General features: G+C 42.9%; 1 protein-coding gene and 1 non-coding gene across 2 annotated transcripts; one reads left to right on the plus strand and one right to left on the minus strand.

Annotated features, from left to right (window-relative positions):
* Positions 1-1,816: 1,816 nt before the first annotated feature.
* On the minus strand, positions 1,817-16,785 carry LOC106604052 (ras-related protein Rab-38). Its single transcript, XM_045712980.1, has 5 exons — positions 16,518-16,785; positions 16,159-16,324; positions 9,610-9,761; positions 9,287-9,415; positions 1,817-3,334 (listed from the first exon to the last, which is right to left on the minus strand). The coding sequence occupies exons 1-5, from the start codon at positions 16,587-16,589 to the stop codon at positions 3,182-3,184; spliced, it is 672 nt and encodes a 223-aa protein (XP_045568936.1). The 5' UTR covers positions 16,590-16,785; the 3' UTR covers positions 1,817-3,181.
* A 5,794-nt stretch (positions 16,786-22,579) lies between these two features.
* On the plus strand, positions 22,580-22,653 carry trnal-uaa (transfer RNA leucine (anticodon UAA)). The gene has a single exon. It is a non-coding gene; the product is annotated as a tRNA-Leu (tRNA).
* Positions 22,654-23,901: the final 1,248 nt, after the last annotated feature.

Genomic DNA, 23,901 nt, shown 5'->3' on the forward strand with positions numbered 1-23,901 from the left:
GTGAGGTCTAGTACACCTGTTGTATTCAGCATTTCACTGTGAGGTCTACTACACCTGTTGTATTCAGCATTTCACTGTGAGGTCTACTACACCTGTTGTATTCAGTATTTCACTGTGAGGTCTACACCTGTTGTATTCAGCATTTCACTGTGAGGTCTACTACACCTGTTGTATTCAGCATTTCACTGTGAGGTCTACTACACCTGTTGTATTCAGCATTTCACTGTGAGTTCTACTACACCTGTTGTATTCAGCATTTCACTTTAAGGTCTACTACACATGTTGTATTCAGCATTTCACTGTGAGGTCTACACCTGTTGTATTCAGCATTTCACTGTAAGGTCTACTACACCTGTTGTATTCAGCATTTCACTTTGAGGTCTAATACACCTGTTGTATTCAGCATTTCACTGTGAGGTCTACTACACCTGTTGTATTCAGCATTTCACTGTAAGGTCTACTACACCTGTTGTATTCAGCATTTCACTGTGAGGTCTACTACACCTGTTGTATTCAGCATTTCACTGTGAGGTCTACTACACCTGTTGAATTCAGTATTTCACTGTGAGGTCTACTACACCTGTTGTATTCAGCATTTCACTGTGAGGTCTACTACACCTGTTGAATTCAGTATTTCACTGTGAGGTCTACTACACCTGTTGTATTCAGCATTTCACTGTAAGGTCTACTACACCTGTTGTATTCAGCATTTCACTGTGAGGTCTACTACACCTGTTGTATTCAGCATTTCACTGTGAGGTCTACTACACCTGTTGAATTCAGTATTTCACTGTGAGGTCTACTACACCTGTTGTATTCAGCATTTCACTGTGAGGTCTACTACACCTGTTGTATTCAGCATTTCACTGTAAGGTCTACTACACCTGTTGTATTCAGCATTTCACTGTGAGGTCTACTACACCTGTTGTATTCGGCGCATGTAACAAAGAAAAATGCATTTGATTTAATTTAGCTTTGATAAGATACAACCATCCCAGCTCTGCATATTTTGCTGTGAAGAGACATAATCATTAGATCACATATTTTGGTACCGTCCTTATGTAGCTTGTTTTTGGTCGCAGGTTCAGGAATGGCTGAACCTGCGTGTATCTGGAGCAAACCCTGCAGACAGTGCTGCTGGGTGATTTGAAAAGTCAAAACTGGATGGTCTACGGATATGGATGGGAGGGGTTTATGGTAGCTGAATAATGGGATTAAAAACAAACAAAAGACAACTATTGTAAAATACATTGTGTCCGTAAAATGTATATAGTCTGTATAAACTGGAAGTAGAAGCCTAAGTGTTCATTAGTTTACACCGATTAGGGGGAAATAATAAAGAAGGAAAATATTTTTTTAATATTTGGGGAATTGTAAATGATGCAGCCAATTATATTGATGGAAAATACAATCTATCTGCAATAATAAAGCTGACCTACCCCCTAAAAAAACTTTAAAAAACACTAACAACCAACTGATTCCCCTGAAACTCCATTTCAGAATGATGGAGGCCACTGTGTTCTTGTGGACTTTTAATGCTGCAGAATTTTTTTGGTACCCTTCCCCATATCTGTGCATCGACACAATCCTGTCTCAGAGCTCTACGGACAATTCCTTCGACCTCATGGCTTGGTTTTTGCTCTGACATGCACTGTTAACTGTGGGACCTTTATATAGACAGGTGTGTGCCTTTCCAAATCATGTCCAATTGAATTTACCACAGGTGGACTCCAATCAAGTTCTAGAAACATCTCAAGGATGATCAATGATCTCAGCACCTGAGCAACATTTTGAGTCTCATAGCAAAGGGTCTGAATACTTACGCAAATAAGGTTTTTATTTTTGAAAAGATTTGCAAAAATTTCTAAAAAACTGTTTTGTCTTTGTCAGTATAAGGTATTGTGTGAATATTGATAAAAAAACATTTTTTTAATTTGATCCATTTTATAATTTCTGAATGCACTGTATAACCTCAGTAACAGTTAAACATTTAATTTGGGAGGTATTTCATCTGTTACATGTGTCAAATCTCCAAATCAGACATAAACAAATTTACGTGACATATAATTAGGCACGCCTCCCCATTATTTTTGTATAAAATTGTGCAAACTCCAAACATATCTCAGTGCGTGTCGGGATATCACTTCGCTCTGAAGCTTGCAGCCTTGCTGACCCGGTTGAAGTGTTTATATGAGGGTCTAATTCTCACTCCCTCAGCTTTGGGGCACGAAGTTGCGTACGAGTTGCGTAAATGGAAAGCCAAGGATCGAGGAGAAGGGGATGTTTTGAACTCAGCGCCTCTGTTTTCTGGAGAGGTGGATAGGGATGGAACTTGTAGTGACATTCAATCATCTCTCCACTCTCTGCTCCCTAACTTAATAATAATAATAATAATAATAATAATATATTACATTTAGCAGACACTTTTATCCAAAGCGACTCACTGTCATGCGTGCATACATTTTATGTATGAGTGGTCCCTGGTATTGAACCCACTACCCTGGTGTTAAACACACCATACTCTACAAACTGAACTACAGAGGACCAACGTAGCCCCGTTTCCACTTCCTCTTCTCCAGGGTCTGTCTCCTCTCCTCTCTTCACCTCTCCTCCACTTCTTCCTCTATGTTTTGAACCAGTTCTCTCCTCCTATCTTCTCCTCCCCTCGCATCATCCCCAGTCCTCTCCTCCTCTCCTCCCTCTATGATTTGTAGCAGGCAGAGCAGGTCCCAGGTTGTGAGTCGTCTAGCTATGGTTTGTAGCAGGCAGAGCAGGTCCCAGGTTGTGAGTCGTCTAGCTATGGTTTGTAGCAGGCAGAGCAGGTCCCAGGTTGTGAGTCGTCTAGCTATGGTTTGTAGCAGGCAGAGCAGGTCCCAGGTTGTGAGTCGTCTAGCTATGGTTTGTAGCAGGCAGAGCAGGTCCCAGGTTGTGAGTCGTCTAGCTATGGTTTGTAGCAGGCAGAGCAGGTCCCAGGTTGTGAGTCGTCTAGCTATGGTTTGTAGCAGGCAGAGCAGGTCCCAGGTTGTGAGTCGTCTAGCTATGGTTTGTAGCAGGCAGAGCAGGTCCCAGGTTGTGAGTCGTCTAGCTATGGTTTGTAGCAGGCAGAGCAGGTCCCAGGTTGTGAGTCGTCTAGCTATGGTTTGTAGCAGGCAGAGCAGGTCCCAGGTTGTGAGTCGTCTAGCTATGGTTTGTAGCAGGCAGAGCAGGTCCCAGGTTGTGAGTCGTTTAGTTTTGGAGAGATGGTGTCTGGGACCACTGACTTTAGGAAATCATTCTCTGTAGCCATGATGTGTTTCACCAGGAAGTTCGCTGCCTCACTGATGTTGGTGTTCTCCTAAAGGGACACGGCAGAATAAAACAACAAGGTTAAAAGCTAGCGGCTAGTCTCAGAGTTAAGGTTAAAAGCTAGCGGCTAGTCTCAGAGTTAAGGTTAAAAGCTAATGGCTAGTCTCAGAGTTAAGGTTAAAAGCTAGTGGCTAGTCTCAGAGTTAAGGTTAAAAGCTAGTGGCTAGTCTCAGAGTTAAGGTTAAAAGCTAGTGGCTAGTCTTAGAGTTAAGGTTAAAAGCTAATGGCTAGTCTCAGAGTTAAGGTTAAAAGCTAATGGCTAGTCTCAGAGTTAAGGTTAAAAGCTAGTGGCTAGTCTCAGAGTTAAGGTTAAAAGCTAATGGCTAGTCTCAGAGTTAAGGTTAAAAGCTAATGGCTAGTCTCAGAGTTAAGGTTAAAAGCTAGCGGCTAGTCTCAGAGTTAAGGTTAAAAGCTAGTGGCTAGTCTCAGAGTTAAGGTTAAAAGCTAGCGGCTAGTCTCAGAGTTAAGGTTAAAAGCTAATGGCTAGTCTCAGAGTTAAGGTTAAAAGCTAGCGGCTAGTCTCAGAGTTAAGGTTAAAAGCTAATGGCTAGTCTCAGAGTTAAGGTTAAAAGCTAGCGGCTAGTCTCAGAGTTAAGGTTAAAAGCTAGTGGCTAGTCTCAGAGTTAAGGTTAAAAGCTAGCGGCTAGTCTCAGAGTTAAGGTTAAAAGCTAATGGCTAGTCTCAGAGTTAAGGTTAAAAGCTAGCGGCTAGTCTCAGAGTTAAGGTTAAAAGCTAATGGCTAGTCTCAGAGTTAAGGTTAAAAGCTAGCGGCTAGTCTCAGAGTTAAGGTTAAAAGCTAGTGGCTAGTCTCAGAGTTAAGGTTAAAAGCTAGTGGCTAGTCTCAGAGTTAAGGTTAAAAGCTAGTGGCTAGTCTCAGAGTTAAGGTTAAAAGCTAATGGCTAGTCTCAGAGTTAAGGTTAAAAGCTAGTGGCTAGTCTCAGAGTTAAGGTTAAAAGCTAGTGGCTAGTCTCAGAGTTAAGGTTAAAAGCTAATGGCTAGTCTCAGAGTTAAGGTTAAAAGCTAGTGGCTAGTCTCAGAGTTAAGGTTAAAAGCTAATGGCTAGTCTCAGAGTTAAGGTTAAAAGCTAATGGCTAGTCTCAGAGTTAAGGTTAAAAGCTAATGGCTAGTCTCAGAGTTAAGGTTAAAAGCTAGTGGCTAGTCTCAGAGTTAAGGTTAAAAGCTAATGGCTAGTCTCAGAGTTAAGGTTAAAAGCTAATGGCTAGTCTCAGAGTTAAGGTTAAAAGCTAGTGGCTAGTCTCAGAGTTAAGGTTAAAAGCTAATGGCTAGTCTCAGAGTTAAGGTTAAAAGCTAATGGCTAGTCTCAGAGTTAAGGTTAAAAGCTAATGGCTAGTCTCAGAGTTAAGGTTAAAAGCTAATGGCTAGTCTCAGAGTTAAGGTTAAAAGCTAGTGGCTAGTCTCAGAGTTAAGGTTAAAAGCTAGTGGCTAGTCTCAGAGTTAAGGTTAAAAGCTAGTGGCTAGTCTCAGAGTTAAGGTTAAAAGCTAGTGGCTAGTCTCAGAGTTAAGGTTAAAAGCTAATGGCTAGTCTCAGAGTTAAGGTTAAAAGCTAGTGGCTAGTCTCAGAGTTAAGGTTAAAAGCTAGTGGCTAGTCTCAGAGTTAAGGTTAAAAGCTAATGGCTAGTCTCAGAGTTAAGGTTAAAAGCTAATGGCTAGTCTCAGAGTTAAGGTTAAAAGCTAGTGGCTAGTCTCAGAGTTAAGGTTAAAAGCTAATGGCTAGTCTCAGAGTACTCAGAGCTGTTGCCTTGGTTAAACAAAAACAGGTGCTACGTTAACATGGTTCAGTACACTTATATTAACACATTTTCATTGTATGAAATGGCAATGTTTTTATTGATCCTTACAGTACATTCAGAAAGTATTCAGACCCCTTGACTTTTTGCACATTTTGTTACGTTACAGCCTTATTCTAAAATGTATTAAATTATATTTTTCCTCATTAATCTACAAACAATATATTATAATGTCAAAGAGAAAACATGTTTTTAGAAATGTTTGCAAACAGAAATACCTTATTTACATAAGTATTCAGACCCTTCGCTATGAGACTCAAAATTGAACTCAGTTTCATCCTGTTTCCATTGATCATCCTTGAGATGTTTCTACAACTTGATTGGAGTCCACCTGTGGTAACTTCAATTGATTGGAAATGATATGGAAAGGCACACACCTGTCTATATAAAGGTCCCACAGTAGACAGTGCATGTCAGAGCAAAAACCAAGCCACGAGGTCAAAGGAATTGTTTGTAGAGCTCTGAGACAGAATTGTGTCGAGGCACAGATCTGGGGAAGGGTACCTAAACATTTCTGCAGCATTGAAGGTCCCCAAGAACACAGTGGCCTCCATCATTCTTGAATGGAATAAGTTTGGAACCACCAAGACTCTTCCTAGAGCTGGCCGCCCAGCCAAACTGACCAATCGGAGTGGAAGGGCCTTGGTCAAGGAGGTGATCAAGAACCCGATGGTCACTCTGACAGAGCTCCAGAGTTCCTCTCTGAAAATAGCTGTGCAGCAACGCTCCTCATCCAACCTGACAGAGCTTGAGAGGATCTGCGGAGAAGAATGGGGAGAAACTCCCCAAATACAGGTGTGCCAAACTTGTAGCTTCATACCCAATAAGACTTATTAAGAAATTGAAGAAATTGCTGCCAAAGGTGCTTCAACAAAGTACTGCGTAAAGGGTCTGAATGCTTATGTAATTGTGATATTTCTGTTTTTTATTTTTAATAAATGTGCAAAATGTTCGAAAAACCCGTTTTTACTTTGTCATCGTGGGGTATTGTGGGGTATTATGGGGCATTATGGGGTATTATGGGGTATTATGGGGTATTATGGGGCATTGTGGGGCATTGTGGGGCATTGTGGGGCATTGTGGGGTATTATGGGGTATTATGAGGTATTATGGGGTATTATGGGGTATTATGGGGCATTATGGGGTATTATGGGGCATTATGGGGCATTGTGGGGTATTGTGGGGTATTGTGGGGCATTATGGGGTATTATGGGGTATTATGGGGCATTATGGGGCATTATGGGGTATTATGGGGCATTATGGGGCATTATGGGGCATTATGGGGTATTATGGGGTATTGTGTGTAGATTGATAAGAAAAAAAAACTATTTCATCTATTTTAGAATAAGGCTGTAACGTAACAAATGTGGAAAAAGTCAAAGGGGTCTGAATATTTTCCGTATCCACTGTACACAGGTAAAACAGCCTGGTTCAACTGATTTAGAAGCAGTGGGAATGTGCAGCGACTGTCTGATTGGACAGCAGTTTTAGCCCATGACCTCTGACCCCTGTAGAACCTCCTAACCCTAAACCCTGTCCCTAACCTTAACCATAAACCATATCCCTAACCCTAAACCATATCCCTAACCCTAAACCCTGTCCCTAACCTTAAACCTAAACCTAAACCCTGTCCCTAACCCTAAACCATATCCCTAACCTTAAACCATATCCCTAACCCTAAACCATATCCCTAACCCTAACCCATATCCCTAACCCTAAACCATATCCCTAACCCTAAACCATATCCCTAAACCATATCCCTAACCCTAAACCATATCTCTAACCCTAAACCATATCCATAACCCTAATCCCTAACCCTAAACCATATCCCTAAACCATATCCCTAACCCTAAACCATATCCCTAACCCATATCCCTAAACCATATCCCTAACCCTAAACCATATCCCTAACCCTAAACCATATCCCTTACCCTAAACCATATCCCTTACCCTAAACCATATCCCTTACCCTAAACCATATCCCTAACCCTAAACCATATCCCTTACCCTAAACCATATCCCTAACCCATATCCCTAACCCATATCCCTAACCCTAAACCATATCCCTAACCCTAACCCATATCCCTAACCCTAAACCATATCCCTAACCCTAAACCATATCCCTAACCCATATCCCTAACCCTAAACCATATCCCTTACCCTAAACCATATCCCTTACCCTAAACCATATCCCTAACCCTAAACCATATCCCTAACCCTAAACCATATCCCTAACCCTAACCCATATCCCTAACCCTAACCCATATCCCTAACCCTAACCCATATCCCTAACCTTAACTCTTAACGAACTAAACTTAAGTTTGAGTTTCACTTTTGTGGAATTTGACTGACAGCTAAGAAACGGCTACTCATGGCGTAATTCTGTTGCTGCAGTTATGCCACTGGTTGGCATTTTAGTCATTTAGCAGACGCTCTTATCCAGAGCGACTTACGGTAGTGAATGCATACATTTCATGCATTTTTTTATTTTTTATATATATATATACATATTTTTTTGTACTGGCCCCCCGTGGGAATCGAACCCACATGGGAATCGAACCCACAACCCTAGCGTTGCACACACCATGCTGACATTGCAAACACCATGCTCTACCAACTGAGCCACAGGGAAGACTATTTGGAGATTAAGTTGATGTGTCTGAATTTGTATTTACTTATTTTATTTAACCTTTATTTAACTAGGCAAGTCAGTTAAGAACAAATTCTTATTTACAATGACGGCCTAACAAAATGTAAAAGGCCTCCTGCAGGGATTAAAAATAAACACACAACACAACACTACATAAAAGAGACCTAAGACAACAACACAGCATGGTAGCAACACATGACAACACAGCATGGTAGCAACATAACATGACAACACAGCATGGCAGCAACACAACAACACAACATGGCAGCAACACATGACAACACAGCATGGCAGCAACACAACAACACAACATGGCAGCAACACATGACAACACACCATGGCAGCAACACAACAACACAGCATGGCAGCAACACATGACAACACAGCATGGCAGCAACACAACAACACAGCATGGCAGCAACATATGACAACACAGCATGGCAGCAACACAACCATGACAACACAGCATGGCAGCAACACAACAACATAGCATGGCAGCAACACATGACAACACAGCATGGCAGCAACACAACATGGCAGCAACACATGACAACACAGCATGGCAGCAACACATGACAACACAGCATGGCAGCAACACATGACAACACAGCATGGTAGCAACACAACATGGCAGCAACACATGACAACACAGCATGGCAGCAACACATGACAACACAGCATGGTAGCAACACATGCCAACACAGCATGGCAGCAACACATGACAACACAGCATGGCAGCAACACATGACAACACAGCATGGTAGCAACACATGACAACACAGCATGGCAGCAACACATGACAACACAGCATGGTAGCAACACAACATGGCAGCAACACATGACAACATAGCATGGCAGCAACACATGACAACACAGCATGGCAGCAACACATGACAACACAGCATGGTAGCAACACAACATGGCAGCAACACATGACAACATAGCATGGCAGCAACACATGACAACACAGCATGGCAGCAACACATGACAACACAACATGGTAGCAACACAACATGGCAGCAGCACAAAACATGGTACAAACATTATTGGGCACAGACAACAACACAAAGGGCGTGAAGGTAGAGACAACAATACATCACGCAAAGCAGCCACATTGAGCCATGATTGAGTCATGGAATGAAGAGATGGAGATAAAACTGTCCAGTTTGAGTGTTTGTTGCAGCTCGTTCCAGTCGCTAGCTGCAGTGAACTGAAAAGAGGAGCGACCCAGAGATGTGTGCGCTTTGGGGACCTTTAACAGAATGTGACTGGCAGAACGGGTGTTGTATGTGGAGGATGAGGGCTGTAGGAGATATCAAATTTTATTGGTCACATACACATGGTTAGAAGATGTTAATGCGAGTGTAGCGAAATGCTTATCTCAGATAAGGGGAGTATAAGGATCAGGGTAATAAGGGTATACAGAGTTGACCAGTTTACAGAGGAGTATAGAGTGTGTGTGTGTGTGTGTGTGTGTTCCCACCTTGGCGGAGGTCTCGAACCAGCCCACAAAACCGTTGTCTTTACAGAACTGGTCCATCTTCACGCCGTTATTGGTCAGAACCTCCCGCCCATGGTCACATTTATTAGCCAATAGGACCGTGGCGATGCTCTGTCCAATAGAACGGTAAAAGACAAGAAGGTGATGATTTAAATAGTACTTTACCAATGGTATTTATTTATTTCACCTTTATTTATTTGTTTATTTATTTAACACTGACAACAACAGAGTTACACATGGAGTAAACAATAAACAAGCCAATAACACAATAAACTGGTAGAATCAACTCACTGTCCTGTACTCACCTCTCTGTTGGTCAGCATGAGTTTAGAGTCCAGGTCCTCCTTCCACTTGGTGATGGCTTCGAAGGTAGTCGGCCGCGTCACGTCAAACACGATGAACGCCCCCATGGCCTCTCGGTAGTACACACGGGTCATGTTCCCAAACCGCTCTTGACCTACAGCGGAGAGAGAGAGAGAGAGAGAGAGAGAGAGAGAGAGAGAGAGAGAGAGAGAGAGAGAGAGACAGAGAGAGACAGAGAGACAGAGAGACAGAGGAGAGAGAGAGAGAGAGAGAGAGACAGAGAGAGAGAGAGAGAGAGAGAGAGAGAGAGAGAGAGAGAGAGAGAGAGAGAGAGAGAGAGAGACAGAGAGAGAGAGAGACAGAGAGAGAGAGAGAGAGAGAGAGAGAGAGAGAGACAGAGAGAGAGAGAGACAGAGGAGAGAGAGAGAGAGAGAGAGAGAGAGAGAGAGAGATACTGTTATTGTAACTGGTGGGATTTGAACCTTGTTTCTCCAACATAGTAATGCAAAATGTTTATCATTAGACCAAGAGGACATCCTTGTGATCAAAGGATGACAATTGGGTTCCATGCCTCAGACAGGACTGCTCAGTAACATTATCTTCCATGTCTCAGACAGGACTGCTCAGTAACATTATCTTCTGTCTCAGACAGGACTGCTCAGTAACATTATCTTCCATGTCTCAGACAGGACTGCTCAGTAACATTATCTTCCATGTCTCAGACAGGACTGCTCAGTAACATTATCTTCCATGTCTCAGACAGGACTGCTCAGTAACATTATCTTCTGTCTCAGACAGGACTGCTCAGTAACATTATCTTCCATGTCTCAGACAGGACTGCTCAGTAACATTATCTTCCATGTCTCAGACAGGACTGCTCAGTAACATTATCTTCTGTCTCAGACAGGACTGCTCAGTAACATTATCTTCTGTCTCAGACAGGACTGTTTAGTAACATTATCTTCTGTCTCAGACAGGACTGTTTAGTAACATTATCTTCTGTCTCAGACAGGACTGCTCAGTAACATTATCTTCTGTCTCAGACAGGACTGCTCAGTAACATTATCTTCTGTCTCAGACAGGACTGCTCAGTAACATTATCTTCCATGTCTCAGACAGGACTGCTCAGTAACATTATCTTCCATGTCTCAGACAGGACTGCTCAGTAACATTATCTTCCATGTCTCAGACAGGACTGCTCAGTAACATTATCTTCCATGTCTCAGACAGGACTGCTCAGTAACATTATCTTCTATCTCAGGCAGGATAAGGTTCCCACCACTGTTCAGGAGACAGAAGGAAAAGGTGCAGAGAAAGTCTTGCTGGGGTTCCTTAGTGATGAGTGTAGCTACTACTCTTCAAAACAGACAGTTACAGCTCATTCCATTCTATAGTCTAGGGGACTAACAGCAAATCAGTGGATAAGGTGGTTAAATTAGTGTCCATTTCAGTGACAGTAAACAGTCTTCACATTCCATCTTGAACAGACCCATTCCAGATTGAGTTAACAACAGTCTTCACATTCCATCTTGAACAGACCCATTCCAGATTGAGTTAACAACAGTCTTCACATTCCATCTTGAACAGACCCATTCCAGATTGAGTTAACAACAGTCTTCACATTCCATCTTGAACAGACCCATTCCAGGTTGAGTTAACAACAGTCTCCACATTCCAAGTCATTACATAGGCTCAGTGAAGCAGCATATTCTGCAGGTCTGAGTCTGGTCCTAGTCTGGTCTAGTCTGGTCTAGTCTGGTCTAGTGTAGTCTAGTCTGTTCTGGTGTAGTCTAGTATGGTCTAGTTTATTTATTTTAATTGTATTTTATTTCACCTTTATTTAACCTGGTAGGCTAGTTGAGAACAAGTTCTCATTTACAACTGCGACCTGGCCAAGATAAAGCAAAGCAGTGTGACACATACAACACAAAGTTACACATGGAATAAACAAGCGTAAAGTCAATAACACAATAGAAAAAAAAGAAAGTCTATAGACTTGTAAATGAGAACTTGTTCTCAACTAGCTCACCTGGTTAAATACAGGTGAAATAAAAAACCGGAGGACGTAAGGCAATAAATAGGCCATAGTAGCAAAGTAATTATAATTTAGCAGATTAACACTGGAGTGATAGATGAGCAGATGATGATGAGCAGATGATGGTGTGTAAGTAGTGATACTGGTGTGCAAAAGAGCAGCAGAGTAAATAAAAACAATATGGGGATGAGGTAGGTAGATTGGGAGGGCTATTTACAGATGGACTATGTACAGCTGCAGCAATCGGTAAGCTTCTCAGATAGCTGATGTTTAAAGGTAATGAGGGAAATGTAAGTCTCCAACTTCAGCGATTTTGCAATTCGTTCCAGTCACTGGCAGCAGAGAACTGGAAGGAAAGGTGGCCAAAGGAAGTGTTAGTTTTGGGGATGACCAGTGAGATATACCTGCTGGAGCGCGTGCTACGGGTGGGTGTTGTTATCGTGACCAGTGAGCTGAGATAAGGCGGAGCTTTACCTAGCATAGACTTATAGATGACCTGGAGCCAGTGGGTCTGGCGACGAATATGTAGTGAGGGCCAGCCAACGAGAGCGTACAGGTCGCAGTGGTGGGTAGTATATGGGGCTTTGGTGACGAAACGGATGGCACTGTGATAGACTGCATCCAATTTGCTGAGTAGAGTATTGGAAGCTATTTTGTAGATGACATCGCTGAAGTCGAGGATCGGTAGGATAGTCAGTTTTACTAGGGTATGTTTGGCGGCATGAGTGAAGGAGGCTTTGTTGTGAAATTGGAAGCCGATTCTAGATTGAATTTTGGATTGGAGATGTTTAATATGAGTCTGGAAGGAGAGTTTACAGTCTAACCAGACACCCAGGTATTTGTAGATGTCCACGTATTCTAAATCAGAACCATCCAGAGTAGTGATGCTAGTCGGGCGGGAGGGTGTGGGCAGCGAACGGTTGAAGAGCATGCATTTGGTTTTACTAGCGTTTAAGTGCAGTTGGAGGCCACGGAAGGAGTGTTGTATGGCATTGAAGCTGACCACTTTTTTATAGACCGAGTCACTGGTGCTTCCTGCTTTAATTTTAGCTTGTAAGCAGGAATCAGGAGGATGGAGTTGTGGTCGGATTTACCAAATGGAGGGCGAGGGAGAGTCAACTCTTTGTGTTTAGTCAACTCTCTGAGTTTATAATCAACCCTCCTTCAATTTAGATTCAACTTTCTGAGTTTAGAGTCAACTCAGTGTTCAGTCACACACACACACACACACACACACACACACACACACACACACACACACACACACACACACACACACACACACACACACACACACACACACACACACACACACACAGGATGGCAATGTAGATTATTGTACTCTATTTTGTCCTATTTTCAAACAAAACAAATAACATTTTAATATAAAGTGATAACAATAAAATGCAGATGAACAGTGTGTAGCTGGTGGCTCACATTAGATATCAGGGCAAGTGGAGGAGAGGAAATGGAACAGCAACAGGGGTGGAGAAGAGGAAATGGAACAGCAACAGGGGAGAGAAGAGGAAATGGAACAGCTACAGGGGTGGAGAAGAGGAAATGGAACAGCAACAGGGGAGAGAAGAGGAAATGGAACAGCTACAGGGGTGGAGAAGAGGAAATGGAACAGCAACAGGGGTGGAGAAGAGGAAATGGAACAGCAACAGGGGTGGAGAAGAGGAAATGGAACAGCAACAGGGGTGGAGAAGAGGAAATGGAACAGCAACAGGGAGGAGAAGAGGAAATGGAACAGCGACGGGGGTCATGAAGAGGAAATGGAACAGCGACGGGGGTCATGAAGAGGAAATGGAACAGCAACAGAGGTGGAGAAGAGGAAATGGAACAGCAACAGGGGAGAGAAGAGGAAATGGAACAGCAACAGGGGTGGAGAAGAGGAAATGGAACAGCAACAGAGGTGGAGAAGAGGAAATGGAACAGCAACAGGGGTGGAGAAGAGGAAATGGAACAGCAACAGGGGTGGAGAAGAGGAAATGGAACAGCAACAGAGGTTGTATTTCAGGCCCTGGTTGTTGTGTAAATAAAACAGCTGTCATAACTAACTCAAAAGAGAGTGTCTGTCTGTCTGTCTGTCTGTCTGTCTGTCTGTCTGTCTGTCTGTCTGCATGTCTGTGTGCCTGACGAGGAGAGTGTCTGTCTGTCTGTCTGATGAGGAGAGTGTCTGTCTGTCTTCCTGCCTGTCTGTCTGTCTGCCTGTCTGTGTGGCTGACGAGGAGAGTGTCTGTCTGTCTGTCTGTCTGTCTGTGGATAAAAAGTTGATATAGTAATATTGTATTGTTCATTAACAGACAGCCAAGTCTGTAAAGCCAGTTATAGGCAGACAGGTAGTGAGACAAGAGCTGTGTGTGTGTGTGTGTGTGTGTGTGTGTGTGTGTGTGTGTGTGTGTGTGTGTGTGTGTGTGTGTGTGTTTACAATGGTTCTACTGTGACTTGCCCTTAAATCTCCCTCACATGGGCTCACATGATCCCACCAATACCTCCACGAGATAGATGAACCGTGAGAAAGAAAGAGAGAGAGAGAGAGAGAGAGAGAGAGAGAGAGAGAGAGACAGCGAGAGAGAGAAAAAGACAGAGAGACAGAGAGACAGAGAGAGAGAGAGAGTTTTCTCCAACAGAGATAGTTCATGAACTCTTCAACCCTGATCTATTAACTTATGAACTCTGATCCATGAACTCTGATCTATGAACTCTGATGGGACCACTGCTTTTAAACCAGTACAATCCAAAGCCAGCAGGAATGATGAACACATGTTACATACTAAGATGCAGCAACCTCACATTCCATATGGCAGTTGTACTTGGCTGACATACGCAGCAGCCTAGGCTCTCTTCTTGTTCATAATACAAACTGTGTGGACACCTACTTGTTGAACATCTCATTCCAATATCATGTCTATTAATATGGAGTTGGTCCCCCCCTTTTCTGCTATAACAGCCTCCACTCTTCTGGGAAGGCTTTCCACTAGATGTTGGAACATTGCTGCGAGGACTTGCTTCCATTCAGCCATAAGAGCATTAGTGAAGTCGGGCACTGATGTTGGGTGATTAGTCCTGGCTGGCAGTCGGTGTCCCAATTCATCCCAAAGGTGTTTGATGGGGTTGAGGTCAGGGCTCTGTGCAGGCCAGTCAAGTTCTTCCACACCGATCTCGACAAACCTTTTCTGTATGGACCTCACATTGTGGACGAGGGCATTGTCACGCTGAGACAGGAAAGGGCCTTCCCCAAACTGTTGCCACAAAGTTGGAAGCACAGAATCATCTAGAATGTCATTGTATGCTGTAGCGTTAAGATTTCCCTTCACTGGAGCTAAGGGGCCTGAACCATGAAAAACAGCCCCAGACCATTATTCCTCCTCCACCAAACTTTACAGTTGCCACTATGCATTGGGGCAGGTAGCGTTCTCCTGGCATCTGCCAAACCCAGATTCATCCGTCGGACTGCCAGATGGTGAAGCGTGATTCATCACTCCACAGATCTCGTTTCCACTGCTCCACAGTCCAACAGCGGCGAGCTTTACACCACCGCAGCCGACGCTTGTCATTGCGCATGGTGATTTTAGGATTATGTGCGGCTGCTCTGCCATGGAAACCCATTTCATGAAGCTCCCGACGAACCGTTCTTGTGCTGACGTTGCTTCCATAGGCAGTTTGGAACTTCGGTAGTGAGTGTTGCAACCCGAGGACAGACGATTCTTACGCACTACGTGCTTCAGCACTCAGCGGTCCCCGTTCTGTGAGATTGTGTGGCCTGCCACTTCGCGGCTGAGCCGTTGTTGCTCCTAGATGTTTCCACTTCACATAACAGCACTTCACATAACAGCACAGCTCTAGCAAGGCATACATTAGACGACTTGTTGGAAAGGTGTTATTGTGAAGCGTTAGAGCTTTTACACATTGAAAAAGTCACTGAGCTCTTCAAGTTCAGGCCATTTTACTGTCAATGTTTGTCTATGGAGATTGCATGGTTGCGTCCTCAAATTTTATACACCTGTGAGCAATTGGATGTGGCTGAAGGGGTGTCCAAATACTGTTGACCATGTAGCGTACATTATCCTTCTCACCTGTCCATTATCCTTCTCACCTGTCCATTATCCTTCTCACCTGTCCATTATCCTTCTCACCTGTCCATTATCCTTCCCACCTGTCCATTATCCTTCTCACCTGTCCATTATCCTTCTCACCTGTCCATTATCCTTTTCACCTGTCCATTATCCTTCTCACCTGTCCATTTTAATATATTACAGACAGTCAACATCATTCCCAGTCCTTCAAATGGATTAACAAGAGTTTTTCCACCCAATAAGATGTCGTGTTGCCCAACAGCTGTTAAACCATATAAATAACATTTTCCCGTATGAACGAAGTTTGACATTTGGATAAAAATGTGTTCTAATTGATAGTGATTTAATTTAATTGATAGGGAGCAATACAGTATAACAGAAGTTGAGATAAGAAACGTGATTACTCAGTCGGCAAGATAAGGAGATGTCTATCCTACCGGCGATGTCCCAAAGTTGTAGCCGGACGGTTTCAGAGTCCCAGTTCAGGACCTTCAGGGCGAAATCCACGCCAATGGTGGCGCGGTAGTTCGTAGAGTAAGTCTGATGGACGTATCGCTTAATGATTGAGGTCTTCCCCACACCCAAGTCCCCGATCACCAACACCTGGAATTACAGAGCACAAGCAGATCCACATCATGTATCATAATTCTCTATTAGAAATCATTAGAAATTGTCAGAAGACATCACCCATCATTCTCCACTATAGGAGACTAAAATCATAAGACATTTCATTCAAAATATCTTATCGTATCATAATAAATTCATAAATACATTGAAAATATAAATATGAGGTTACCTTGTAGAGGTGTTCTTTCCCGGGGTTCTGCATCACGCCGGCGGGTGACAGAGGAAGTCGTTGGTTGGTCATGCCAGTTTAGGGTACTGTTTAAACCCCCCGTAGTTTAATAATGTGTTTAGAAGGAAAAGCTGTGTTTGGTTCGAAATGTTGTTTTAAATAGCAGTTCCCCTTTCTTCTGTCTTCTCCTTTCCTCTCCTCTCTGCTCTGCTCGCAAGCAGACACACACACACACACACACACACACACACACACCCATACGGCAGGGAGGAATGCCTAGCTGCCGGGGAACATGTGACCCAGTAGCAACAGCTTTGGTCTCGCCTCGTGCCACGGGGAGGGAGACACATGCTAGGAAGCTCGTGAGAGCCACATTCATGTTGAGTTGTCATGTCTGCGTCACGGGAGATTGTAAAGAAAATCAGCTGGTTGTTAACCAACAATACCGGCTCTGTGACTGGCTGCCATTACGGCTCCTCAAATATAAATAGTTTATAGTCCACTACAATCACTGCTGGCTGCCATTACGGCTCCTCTAATACAAGTAGTTTATAGTCCACTACAATCACTGTGACTGGCTGCCATTACGGCTCCTCTAATACAAGTAGTTTATAGTCCACTACAATCACTGTGACTGACTGCCATTACGGCTCCTCTAATACAAGTAGTTTATAGTCCACTACAATCACTGCTGGCTGCCATTACGGCTCCTCTAATACAAGTAGTTTATAGTCCGCTACAATCACTGTGACTGACTGCTATTACGGCTCCTCTAATATAAATAGTTTATAGTCCACTACAATCACTGTGACTGGCTGCCATTACGGCTCCTCTAATATAAATAGTTTATAGTCCACTACAATCACTGTGACTGGCTGCCATTACGGCTCCTCTAATACAAGGAGCTTATAGTCCACTACAATCACTGTGACTGGCTGCCATTACAGCTCCTCTAATTCAAGGAGCTTATAGTCCACTACAATCACTGTGACTGACTGCCATTACAGCTCCTCTAATTCAAGGAGCTTATAGTCCACTACAATCACTGTGACTGGCTGCCATTACAGCTCCTCTAATTCAAGTAGTTTATAGTCCACTACAATCACTGTGACTGACTGCCATTACGGCTCCTCTAATACAAGTAGCTTATAGTCCACTACAATCACTGTGACTGGCTGCCATTACGGCTCCTCTAATACAAGTAGCTTATAGTCCACTACAATCACTGCTGGCTGCCATTACGGCTCCTCTAATACAAGTAGTACAAGTAGTACACCTGTACTGACCTCACCTTCTGGATGATAGCGGTGTGAACAGGCAGTGGATCGGGTGGTTGTTGTCCTTGATAAGCTTTTTGTTTTTCCTGTGACTTTGGGTGGTGTAGGTGTCCTGGAGGGCAGGTAGTTTGCCCCCGGTGATGCGTTGTGCAGACCGCACCACCCTCAGGAGTGCCCTGTGGTTGCCGTACAGGGCGGTGATACAGCCCGACAGGATGCTCTCAATTGTGCATCTGTAAAAGTTTGTGAGGGTTTTAGGTGCTAAGACAAATTTCTTCAGCCTCTTGAGGTTGAAGAGGAGGTGTTGCGCCTTCTTCACCACACTGTCTGACCATTTCAGTTTGTTAGTGACGTGTACGCCGAGGAACTTGAAACTTTCCCCTTCTCCACTGCGGTCCCGTCTCCCTCTGCTGTTTCTTGAAGTCCACGATCAGCTCCTTAGTTTTGTTGATGCTGGGTTATTTTCCTGACACCAAATCAAATCAAAATCAAATCAAATGTATTTATATAGCCCTTCTTACATCAGCTGATATCTCAAAGTGCTGTACAGAAACCCAGCCTAAAACCCCAAACAGCAAGCAATGCAGGTATAGAAGCACGGTGGATAGGAAAAACTCCCTAGAAAGGCCAAAACCTAGGAAGAAACCTAGAGAGGAACCAGGCTATGAGGGGTGGCCAGTCCTCTTCTGGCTGTGACGGGTGGAGATTATAACAGCACATGGCCTAGATGTTCAAATGTTCATAAATGACCAGCATTGTCAAATAATAATAATCATAGTAGTTGTCGAGGGTGCAACAAGTCAGTAACACAAGAGTAAGTGTCAGTTGGCTTTTCATAGCCGATCTTTGAGAGTATCTCTACTGCTCCTGCTGTATCTAGGGAGTTGAAAACAGCAGGTCTGGGACAGGTAGCACGTCCGGTGAATAGGTCAGGCTTCCATAGCTGCGGGCAGAACAATTGGAACTTTATTTTGACAGCAAATGGCTGGGTAATCAAGAGCCCAGGAAATGACCGGTAAGGGTAATCAAGAGCCCAGGAAATGGCGCCGCTACATACCTGAGCAGGCTGAGGCTGTTCCTGAGGAGCTGGCGGTGGGGAGGAGAGTAGCTGAGGTGGCCCGAGAGTTAGGGATGCCACACACCACTCTCCAAGATTATAAAAATAGGAAATATCCCAATTCCCCTCACTCCAATCTGGCCATCACCCCAGAAGAGTAGCGCCAGCTCGTCGCGCCAGCTCGTCCCTTTGAGCCGGACTGTGGTCAAGCCCTTGGCCTCGCATTCATCAAAGAAAGTGGTCGACCGACCATTGTAAATCTGAAGAGTGGGTTGAGCGATAACTGGGTGGTCCAGTTTCCGGGTTCGCCACCCTGAACTGAACACTAGAATTCCAGACCGTTTGGAGCAGGCCAGGGTCCACGGAGCAATGCCACGAGCCAGTCTACATCAAACATGGTTTTTGAAGACAAACCACACCTCGTCTACGACTGTGACGAAACAGGGTTCGGGTCCAAACCCAGGTCAAGAGAGAGGGTGCTGTGGCAGAACAGTCACAGTTTAATTCTGCTGAGAGCACAGAACACTTCCTTCAGAATGTTTCGTGTTCTACGTTGTTATGTGTTGCTAAGTGTCTTGACCATAAATGAAGTTCTGTCCCAGGAAATAAAAGTTATTTGAATTGATACACACACACACACTAGGCTTGAGAGTAACAACGGTCAAGCAAACTGATATATGACACAGAAGGGCTTTCTTTTTCACTCGTTATATTTACGTCACTTAGCAGACAATCTTATCCAGAGCGACTTACAGTAGTGAATGCATACATTTCATGGAGACAAACACATACAGAGTCTTTGGTGAACTTTCTTGGTCACTGCTGTTACCATATATACAGGATCTTCAGAAATTATATATACAATAAAAATAAAAAAAACACTAGGATCCCAGAATAGGTTGAATTACAACTTCAGGTTTGCCTGTGTAACACGGAGCAAAGGTTGAAACAATAGCTTCTCTTTTTTAACAGTCTTTATGCAATTAATTATTGTTTCGGGTGTTATCGATAGTCACATTGCTATTAACTTGTGAAAGATTAGTCTAATATAGGCCATAATAACATGAATAAATAATATAGGCCATAATAACATGAATAATATAGGCCATAATAACATGAATAATATAGGCCATAATAACATGAATGAATAATATAGGCCATAATAACATGAATGAATAATATAGGCCATAATAACATGAATAAATAATATAGGCCATAATAACATGAATAAATAATATAGGCCATAATAACATGAATAAATAATATAGGCCATAATAACATGAATAATATAGGCCATAATAACATGAATAATATAGGCCATAATAACATGAATGAATAATATAGGCCATAATAACATGAATGAATAATATAGGCCATAATAACATGAATAAATAATATAGGCCATAATAACATGAATAAATAATATAGGCCATAATAACATGAATAAATAATATAGGCCATAATAACATGAATGAATAATATAGGCCATAATAACATGAATGAATAATATAGGCCATAATAACATGAATGAATAATATAGGCCATAATAACATGAATAATATAGGCCATAATAACATGAATAATATAGGCCATAATAACATGAATAATAATAATATTTCTTTAAAGGGCATAAATAATGAAGGTTTCTTTAAAGTTGATATAGTGAAGCATGTTTCCATCTGCGGTATATATATAGTAGAAGAGCGGCCCCTGCTGGACAGAGGCAGAACGGCAGCACAGTAACGTGTGCAGGATCAGGGGTGTTTAAAAAAATAATAATCTCAAATAACATTGGTCCAATACCATGTCAATCAAGTCTAAAGGAAAAAAAAGGTAGATCATTTGCAATATTTTGAAGCAAAAAGCCATTTCAAATAAAATGAAATCACATTTAGTCACATGCTCCTATTACAACAGGTGTAGACCTCAGTGAAATGCTGAATACAACAGGTGTAGTAGACCTCACAGTGAAATGCTGAATACAACAGGTGTAGTAGACCTTACAGTGAAATGCTGAATACAACAGGTGTAGTAGACCTTACAGTGAAATGCTGAATACAACAGGTGTAGTAGACCTTACAGTGAAATGCTGAATACAACAGGTGTAGTAGACCTTACAGTGAAATGCTGAATACAACAGGTGTAGTAGACCTCACAGTGAAATGCTGAATACAACAGGTGTAGTAGACCTCACAGTGAAATGCTGAATACAACAGGTGTAGTAGACCTCACAGTGAAATGCTGAATACAACAGGTGTAGTAGAACTTACAGTGAAATGCTGAATACAACAGGTGTAGTAGACCTCACAGTGAAATGCTGAATACAACAGGTGTAGTAGACCTCACAGTGAAATGCTGAATACAACAGGTGTAGTAGACCTCACAGTGAAATGCTGAATACAACAGGTGTAGTAGACCTCACAGTGAAATGCTGAATACAACAGGTGTAGTAGACCTCACAGTTAAATGCTAGTTAAACAATGAACCATAATCCCAACTCATAACATTACTACCCTGCATGAATCTACAGGTAGCTAAAGCTAACCAACTAGCTAGCTAACATTAGGCTATAACTAGTAATGCAAATGGCTCAGAGATAAGAATAATATTACTATACAGATCACATAATTAACGTTAGTTAGCGTGCCAGCCAGCCAGCTAACATTAGCTAGCTAGCTAACAGTATGCTTTAACTTGCAATGAAAACGACTTTCTGACAAAATTAGAAATGTATAATATTTGAAAATATAGTAAGCTAGACTCTCTTAACCGGATACATGGATGAACACTTCTCCCTCTCTGTCACGGATGCCATGGTTACCCCTTAGTTTGAAGATGTAATCCAGAGACAGTTGTTTTATACAACAGCCTTGTGTTCTCTTTTTGACTCCCTCCGCATTTGCAATCAAAAGTCACAATTTTCTCCATCTCTTTAGCTATCATACTCTGCTTCCAAAGGGTATCCCACTGATTAAAACTTGGTCCTCCAGAAAGTGGAGCGCAACACTGATGCAGTTCTTCCTGATGTCTTTCAAAAAAGCAGTGTTAGAAACGATTACCTAGACATACTGACCAGCTCATGTTATATACAGAAGCGCGCTACATGGCAGACCAATCCGAACTCATCTCTAGGCATGTCCAACCCACTCATTATCTCAGCCAATCATAGCTAGCAGGAAGGTTACTAACTTTTTCTGAGGCTAAACCAACTAGGCTCGTAATTTAACAATGTTATTCGTATGTACAGATGGCATACAAGTTTGATATTAAGGCACATGGAAGTTCACATGTTCCAGAATGCATTTCTGCCAAAAAATGCATGTTTACATTCGCCTAGTTTCCTGAAACGAGTCACAAATCACAATTGGCCTCCCTTAGCAGTTTCCTTCCTCTCTGGCAACTGAGTTAGGAAGGATGCCTGTATCTTTGTATTGACTGGGTGTATTGATACACCATCCAAAGCCTAATTATTAACTTCACCGTGCTCAAAGGGATATTCAGTGTCTGCTATTTTGCATTTTTATACATCTAAAAAAAAAAAAAAAGGTAAGAAAATGTCTACCAATCGGTTCTTGGCGAGGCATTGATAAACCTCCTTGGTCTTTGTAGTTTAATCTGCACCCCACACATTCAATTTCTTATGCGATTTGTTAAGCAGGTTTTTACTCCTGAACTTATTTAGGCTTGCCATAACAAAGGGCTTGAATACTTATTGACTCAAGACATAGGTTCCGTGTGGCTCAGTTGGTAGAACATGGTGTTTAAAACGCCAGGGTTGTGGGTTCGATTCCCACGGGGGACTAGTACGGAGAAAAATGTATGAAATGTATGCATTCACTACTGTAAGTCGCTCTGGATAAGAGCGTCTGCTAAATGACTAAAATGTAAAAAAAATTCAGTGTTACATTTTTTATGAATACATTTTTTTAAAGAATAATAACTTTGTGTGTAGATCAGTGACACAAAATCTAAATGTTTAATTCAAGCTGTAACACAACAAAATGTGGAAAAAGTGGGTGTGAATACTTTCTGAAGGCAGTATATCAGAACTGTTACGAACCGGCTCTGAGTTCGCAACAAAAGGGAGACAACGTGGATACAAGGGGTATCAAAATATATATTTATTAACTAAAGTAACTAAATAATTAACAATGGCATGTGTGTAATTAGTAGTGTAAGTGAGTGTTCTGCATACCTGAAAGTAATAATGCAGGGTGTTGTAAGGTGCCAAAGGAAATAACCAAAAAGCCACAAAACTACACAACCAAAATCAAAAAAGTGTCTGCATGGAGAGAGTCCTCTCAATAACTGTGGAAGAGGTCTCTTTATCCTGGGACACAGCTGGGCCCAGGTGCTTCCCATTTAGCTGACGACCCTTCCAACTCCGCCCACCGGCATCCTAACAAGGAAACAAGAACGGAGAGAGAGAATACGGCAGACAGAGTGGGAGGGTCGTCACACACCCCCCCATAAAACCGGGGACCAACAAGGGCCCCGGAACAACCTACCAGCCTCTGCGTCCCAAATTGACACAGGCCTCTGCGTCCCAAATTGACACAGGCCTCTGCGTCCCAAATTGACACAGGCCTCTGCGTCCCAAATTGACACAGGCCTCTGCGTCCCAAATTGACACAGGCCTCTGCGTCCCAAATTGACACAGGCCTCTGCGTCCCAAATTGACACAGGCCTCTGCGTCCCAAATTGACACAGGCCTCTGCGTCCCAAATTGACACAGGCCTCTGCGTCCCAAATTGACACAGGCCTCTGCGTCCCAAATTGACACAGGCCTCTGCGTCCCAAATTGACACAGGCCTCTCGTCCCAAATTGACGAGAGGTTACATGTTCACCTTCCACTTGCCCCAGCCAACCTCCTTCTCCCCAGACCTCAGCAACCTTTGTGCACAGGAAGCAACATTTAAGAGGAAAGGAGAACACAAGACCAGGAGGGAACAGACAGGAAAGTTAGAACATGATAAAACCAAACAATGGTCAGTCACATAACATTCAGGAACAGGGCACACAAGAGACCACATCAGCTACAAACGCAAA

Source organism: Salmo salar, unplaced genomic scaffold (genome assembly GCF_905237065.1).
Source record: "Salmo salar unplaced genomic scaffold, Ssal_v3.1, whole genome shotgun sequence".
Taxonomy (NCBI): Eukaryota; Metazoa; Chordata; class Actinopteri; order Salmoniformes; family Salmonidae; genus Salmo; species Salmo salar.